The sequence below is a fragment of the Glandiceps talaboti genome, chromosome 7 (genome assembly GCF_964340395.1).
Source record: "Glandiceps talaboti chromosome 7, keGlaTala1.1, whole genome shotgun sequence".
Taxonomy (NCBI): Eukaryota; Metazoa; Hemichordata; class Enteropneusta; family Spengelidae; genus Glandiceps; species Glandiceps talaboti.
Genome location: NC_135555.1, coordinates 6,084,595 through 6,092,352, shown reverse-complemented (window position 1 = coordinate 6,092,352; position 7,758 = coordinate 6,084,595). Strand labels below are relative to the sequence as shown.

The 7,758-nt window shown below is 37.7% G+C and overlaps 1 protein-coding gene across 1 annotated transcript; it reads left to right on the top strand.

Annotated features, from left to right (window-relative positions):
- The first annotated feature begins 2,989 nt into the window (after nucleotides 1–2,989).
- On the top strand, nucleotides 2,990–3,835 carry LOC144437435 (galactosylceramide sulfotransferase-like). The gene has a single exon (XM_078126376.1). The coding sequence runs from the start codon at nucleotides 2,990–2,992 to the stop codon at nucleotides 3,833–3,835; it is 846 nt and encodes a 281-aa protein (XP_077982502.1).
- The last annotated feature ends 3,923 nt before the right edge of the window (nucleotides 3,836–7,758 follow it).

Here is a 7,758-nt window from a genome sequence, read left to right as displayed (position 1 = left end):
GTCTATTCTAAAAAGCAGATATTTGAAAGTCATACCCTAGAGGCTGTTTGTGACATAGAGCAGTTAAAAAGATGACTGGAAATAACCAGGTACATGGGGTTTCTTATTCCGATTCTAAAGGTAGGGCTCACATTAATTGACGTTCTTTTTCCTTCATTACAAAACAAAATTATTGCCTTACTTATATTTGTAGCGTGACTCTACAACTGTTCATGCCACAAAGTAAAAACGCGTCTAAATGGACAATATATAGCATCGTGTTTGAAGTTTGTCGTTTTACTATTAACCGGAAAAATACACATGTCTGAATGTATGGTGATCCAAATTCTGACAAGTTGAATATAATGCTGCTGTCGCATCACTTATAGAAAAAAAATCTGCGTGAAGTGGAAATACCACTGCTGAGAAAAATGAAATATTCTAGTAATTTAAGGGATATTTTAGCTTATCAAAGTCAAACGAAATTCGGTTTGGTGGTGGTGGTGGTGGTGGTGGTGGTGGTGGTGGTGGTGGTGGTGGTGGTGGTGGTAGGAGAGTGGGACCCGCAATATGGGTAGCGATGGGGTGGTATTCAAACTGAAATCGATTTACCTGCTATGTAGGAACTCGCTAATGTTAGTTTCGTATACAAATGTATGTGTTTCAATTTCACTACGAGAACAACATGGCTTTTCTCTCTACTAGGACGATGGAGAAGTATCGTGTTACTATTTCGGATACTCGTTGTTGCTGTCTTGTTTCTGATTTTCGTCGAAGTATGCATTTTGGAAGGCTGTAATTTCAGATCAATTGCGTAAGTGAAACGTGTCTTTACATCACCGTATTTATCATAATATAACCACCACCCCTCCACCCCCATTTGTTTGGCCTTCCGTAGATATATATATATATATATATATATATATATATATATATATATATATATATATATATATATATATATATATATATATATATATATATATATATATGATATGTTTATTATCACTACAGGCCACAGGCCTACGTGACCAAAAAATAATATAATACATCAAGCAGAAAGAGTGTAATGACATTAGCTGGAATAGAATTCCTCTCTTAAGTACATTGCTTTGTATATAAATTTACCAAGGTTTCTTAGTAATATTGCAGACTGCACATTCATTAAATTGAAAAACTTTTGACGTGTAGGAAATATCCAGTAATACTGAGGTAGTAAAGCTTCCCTCACTGTTTGATACAAAGGGCATACTAATAGAAAATGAAATTCATCTTCTATACCCTCTGAACATACTTCACATATTCTCTCAGTAACATTTAAGCCGCTGTGACGACCTTCCTGTATACGTAACTTATGACTCCCACATCGAATCCTCGCTAATGCATGTCTGTATCTTACATCTGAAAGCTGCAACAAATATTTTTCTGGTTCTAATACGCTCTTGAAATTACAGTATGTATTTAAAGACTCCTTGGAGCAAACATCAGAAAACCAATTTTGCTTATAAATATCGGATACGCGCTGACTGAACTCCGTTACGAAAGAAATAGTGTCTCCCACTCCCTGTGACACCCAAACTATACCAAAACCGTAGTATTGCAAAATATTTTTTACTTCTGTTGCCCAAGACGTGTGACCACTTTCGTCAATTTTCAGCATCAATTTATAAGCATGTTTGGCAACTCTGTTATCGGGGAGTTCAGTAAGACGTAGCCAGTACTTTATACATCTCGTCAATGATTTTACAAAAATTGGCGTTCTGCCACAATCCCCAAGTACCGCTTCATTTGTAGTGTTTTGTCGCACTCCAAGAAAATGTTTACAATATTTAAGTTGTACCATTTCAATTTGCATAAACTGCTGAAATCCCCAAAGCTCAGAACCATACAAAAGAATAGGCAAGATTAGACTATCAAACAATTTAAAATAAACCTCATGGGTTATAACGCCAACTTTACGCTCAAAACTAAATATAGAAAACATTGCTTTACGGGCCTGATCAGCTAGATTACTAACTGCCTTAGACCACTTATTTCTACATGATAACAACAGTCCTAAATAGTTATAGTAGCTAACCACCTCGATACTCGTACCATTTAAATGCCATTTTTCGTTCCTTGAACTATGACCTCCCTTTCGAAATGTTACCACCTTTGTTTTCTTAAAGTTTGCTTTAAGTTTCCACTTGTCACAGAATTGGCCCAGACAGTTAATCAACTGACACAGTTGTGGGTTTGCAGCGTTTGATTAACTGATATATATATATATATATATATATATATATATATATATATATATATATATATATATATATATATATATATATATATATATTAACGAATGATTTCATTCGAAATTCAATATGATTGAAATTGATAAAGTATGTGGGATGGGGCGAAAGGATGTTAATTAGTTGAATGAAGGTGGGAGAGGGGGGTGAAGAGGATGCAATGCAGTTCTTCACTAACTCAGAAAAATGAGACTAATAATACATGCCTGGATTGTAAAGATTCCCTCAACATGGGGAATGTCTGCTAGATTAACCATTGTATACCCACAGCAATCAATTATGAGCGAGTTTCTCAGCGACACACACACATACTTTCGAGCCTCCGTAGGGACTGAGTGGTCGGTCCGGTGGTGCGAACGCTTGACCATTCACCCCTGGCCTCGGGCATTCACCCCTCTACGGAGCCAACATATTTCTCTATTATGTATTACTTTCATTAACATTTTAAATACTTGTGATTTTTAAATTTTTGGTGCGGGTTTCAAACAAGCCAGTGAAAAGGGGGGCGATAGATGGCTTTATATGCTTGCTATTCACACAGTAAATCGTAATTACTTTACAGGTCAAAAATAAAAGGAAATAACGTTCAGAAGAATGCGGTCGCAGAAAGTCAACCGGCCGTACTCGGTAACCTTGACAATGGTAGTACTGATAACGCCATATGTCTACCGAAAAAGAACATTGTATTCATAAAAACAGCTAAGACTGGTGGGAGCACAATGTCATCTATTATCTACAGATATGGTTTGAAACATGATCTTATTGCAGCTGTCGACCCATATCTCAGTGCTCTTATCAGTGAAGATGAAACTTCAAAGCATTATATTATCAAGGAATACAATTGCAGTGATTTCCCTGGGTACAATATAATGGCGAGTCACATAGATTACAACCGACCTGCCATGGAAGAGATAGTCCGATCGCGAGATGCCAAGTATGTAACAATTGCAAGATCACCCTACGCTCGCCTTAAATCTGCTTTTTATTTTTCTGGAAGAGACAAAGGTTTCCCAAACTCTTCAAACCCACTTAAAGAATACATAAAATTAAGATATGACCAATTTATTCAGAAAGGCCTAAACGGTCTCAAGTTATATCTAAGGAGATTTCGCCTACAGGGAAGTAAAGATATCACCTTACTACCACCAGAACTACGACGACTAGACAAAGAACTTGACTTGGTTATGTTAACAGAATACTACGACGAATCACTGGTACTACTCAGAAAATTAATGTGTTGGGAGTTCGAAGATTTGGTGTACATTCCAATGAAGGTTCATCACGTATATCAGCCTCCAATTACTACGGATATGGCAGATATGATAAGCAAGTTCGGTACACACGATATCATGTTTTACGAATACTTTAACAACACTTTCTGGGAAAAGGTACGGAATTATGATGGTGATTTTTCAGCTGATCTCGAAAAATTCCAAACTCTTCGGAATAATGTAAGGAGGCTGTGTGTCTATGGCAACGAATCGTCATTCTGTGAACTTTTACATTCAGAATCGCACAAAATGAGTGTGAATATTGCCAGGAAAAATGAAATATGGAACTGTTGAACGTCCTGTATTGGCCTTACCACCGAAAAAAGAGAAGATTTCCGTCATCACCGAAGCAGTTCGACGACATTGAAATTCACCGACAATAAATGTATGGTTATTAGATTCGCTACGGGTTAGAATGTTTGGGTACATTAAAAAATTCAGGCCAATATGTAGAGTCTGGTTTGCAAAGCATTCAATGCCATGGCCACGTTGGCCCATCACAAGATAGCTGTCGTGGTCTTCCCATAGCTTGATATAGCAAAAGTATGTTGTGTCACAGTCTAAAACATATAGATCCACCAAAAAGTTATCAAAATAAAATCAATAATGTTTGGCAATCTTGTATTTGTCAAACTCTTTGAAAGACATCTAATTCACCATGTACATGTGGTTGTGCACGCCATGTCATATGTTATATTTGATAATATTCATTTATTTCTCAAGGCTGACTTTCCATACACAATGTGATTGATCTATCTTTAGAAAAATTTTCACCAGTGAACAAATTTAAACAAAGATTTAAAAGCTAAGTAGATTTATGGACGTACGTAGAGTACATTATAACATTGTAAACCTAGCATCGAATAAGGCTGGGGTCAGAATTTACGGCACGGGGGCTGCATGGGGAGAAATTATATTGGTCAAAAGTTTTTTCGCAGCTCCCTTTCGCGCTCTCAAAATATTTCATGACCCCGCCGAAATGAACCAAAATATTTTGGTCGCTCCCCCCCCCTTCCGGCTGCACATATTTTAATGTGTTATTATACAGTACCCCTTCCCTCCACTTCAGAGATGTACAGTATGGTACACTACATTACACTGTAAACTAACAGTGGAAATCAACTTCACCGTCCATACACAACATGCGAAGATATTTCTTTACAAATAGATGTCGGCTTTGCGAAAAAGGTCTCACATTGGGATAACATGTACTTGGAAATACTTAGCCAGCAGAGTTTTCTTTTTCAATCTTAATTTTTGGCAGAAACAGCATCACCATGATAACTTGTGGGGAGGATGTCGGAAGGGGTATCCCCTCCCACGGCAAGCACATTTTTGAAAATAGGAACATGTAGGAGGCCATTTATTAACATACAATTTCAAAGCATACACATTATCGCCGGAAGCCATAGAGTACTTGAAAATTGTCTTCAGTACCCAAATTTTACTCTTAATACATTATTGTACAACTGTATTGCTATATATATATTACCTACACTTAAACTTATACACAGATATATTGGCAGACACACATTCGCTTGGCTATTGACTGCCTCATAATTAAATGTATGGTAGGTAAATGAAGTGAACAATTTGGAAAGTACAAAGTAAACAACTCAACTGCTCCTGAAGTTTGAATGTTCAAAAAAGGATATATATATATATATACACAGAGAGAGAGAGACAGACAGACAGACAGACAGACGGACAGAGGAAGGCATACACGTACACATAGGCATTCGCATGGCTGTCACCTAACGTATCACTGAACATAGGTTGCAGAAGTAATTGCGGTGAAACCGTGAGAATTTTTTTAATCTACTCGGTAAACGACCGCTCCTGAGGTTTAATTCGGTTCAAATCAAGAGCAAAATATTTCGGGTACCATCAGACCATCATAATTTTCATGCCCCCCCTCCCTTTGAACCCTCAATTGCTTTCGTGCCCCCCCCCCGTAAATTCTGATCCCGGCCTTATTGTGTTCTTTTTATTTCATGTAATATTTTGGTGAAATACAACACTCTCAGTTATATGATATGATGTTCTCCGTTGTCTCATTTATACAATATAATACTCCGTTCTATATCCCCTAGTTGTGCGTGTCACTCGATCTTCTTGTGACAGGTTGCAATATGTTCTGAACATTGAATAACCCTGTTTTACGAATCCAAGCATTAGAATCGCTACGATTAGGGTGCTATGCAGGTACTATGGTGCTTTGCCTAGACGAGTACAGGATAGCGTGTGGAACTTCACTGCTCCACAGCAATGTGATATGAAATGTGAAACATAGCTATGTCATGTAGTCTCTAACCTGAATGGATTTCTCTAGAATTGTGCTGTTATGTGTATTGGCAAACATAAAAGCGCTGGTAATTTCCACCAAAGATGTAAACTGAATGCCTTCCGTAAGGGCAGAACTAGCTTTGCTACAGCTGCAATACATTTGTAATTGTAACGTAATGTGATTTTGAGGATGTTTTCTTCAGTTTTTGTGGGTTTTTTCGTTCCGATGTTTAACTGGGAAAAACGCTACAATTCCTGAAACGCTATAGCAAATAGACGGAGGCGAAGCAGATCTGAATTGCTAAGTTGAGTGGATTTTTCTGAAATGAAATTGCTGAACAGATGTAAATATTTTAGCTACTCTTGTCCAAATATGTTTCTGACTACTGCAAAACCAGTGGTATCATTCTGTGAACTACACCGGCACAGTCGTCATTCTGATGTAGTCATTTATTACCTTCCGTAAAAAGGTTATAAATTTGGGATGAACAGTCTATGTGTGCGTGCGTGCGTGTGTCTGTCTGTCTGTCTGTCTGTCTGTCTGTCTGTCTGTATGACCATTTTCTCAGAAACAGCTGGCTCAATTCAAACAAAATTTGGTGCACGTGTTCTTAATAAGAACAGATTGGGTTTGGAAAAACCATGAATATTAATGAGTTATTTACATAATTAATGGTTTCAGTAAGTAGGCTATACATGTTTGCTATCTTTGCTCGACACTATTGGCTGTTGCTATGCTATCTTTGTTCGACACTATTGGTCCATGGCTGCTATATATGCACATTTGCTTTTATAATTGATTGATTGAGTCGATATTGCTTCTCAGCGAACGGCTTTGACCGTTGTAATGCGATATGGCACACATAATGTCCAACACTCCAGTGTCGATGTCACATTACCACTGTGTCACGAGATTGAATATAAACTCTTAAGTTTACTATCTACACTGCCCTATGAACTCAATCACGAATATGCATAGGATAGTGGTATATAACTGGTAAACGCAAACACCCATGTGTCATGCATGTCACACGGGACACGAACTGTAATTGGTACTTCTAAACGGGCGAGTTCTCGTCTTGCGTCAATTGATACACAATGCCGTAAACGGACTGTTTGAAAGCCAAGCGAACTCCACATTTCGCGTCAACGACTATTTGCTGCCACACTTTGCTGCCACATAGACTATAATTCGTTAGATAATTAGTAGTCGTGCCTGTCATCATCATAGTTACGTATCGAAGCTTTGTTTCTTTATTTTGTTCAAATCTGACAAATGTATCAGTGACTTATTGCGTTCTTTTTTTTATTTCATGTAATATTTTGGTGAAATACAGCACTCTGTTATATATGATGTTCTCCGTTGTCTCATTTATACAATATATTACTCCGTTCTATATCCCCTAGTTGTGTGTGTCACTCGATCATCTTATGACAGGTTGCAATATGCTCTGAACATTGAATAATCCAGTTAAATCTGTTTTGCGAATCCAAGCATTAGAATCGTAGCGATTCGGGTGCTATGCAGGTACTATGGTGCTTTGCCTAGACGAGTCCAGGATATCGTGTGGACTGACTGTACTGATTAAAGCCTTGACTGCTCCACAGCAATGTGATATGAAGTGTGAATATCATGTAGTCTCTAACCTGAATGGATTTCTATAGAATTGTGTTGTTATGTGTAAATATTTTAGCTACTCTTGTCCAAATGTGTTTCTGACTACTGCAAAACCAGTGACATTATTCTGTGAACTACATCGGCACAGTCGTGACAGGTTGCAATATGTTCTGAACATTGAATAATCCCATTAAATCTGTTTTACGAATCCAAGCATTAGAATCGCTACGATTCGGGTGCTATGCAGGTACTATGGTGATTTGCCTAGACGAGTCCAGGATAGCGTGTGGAACTTCACTGCAATCAATTTGGT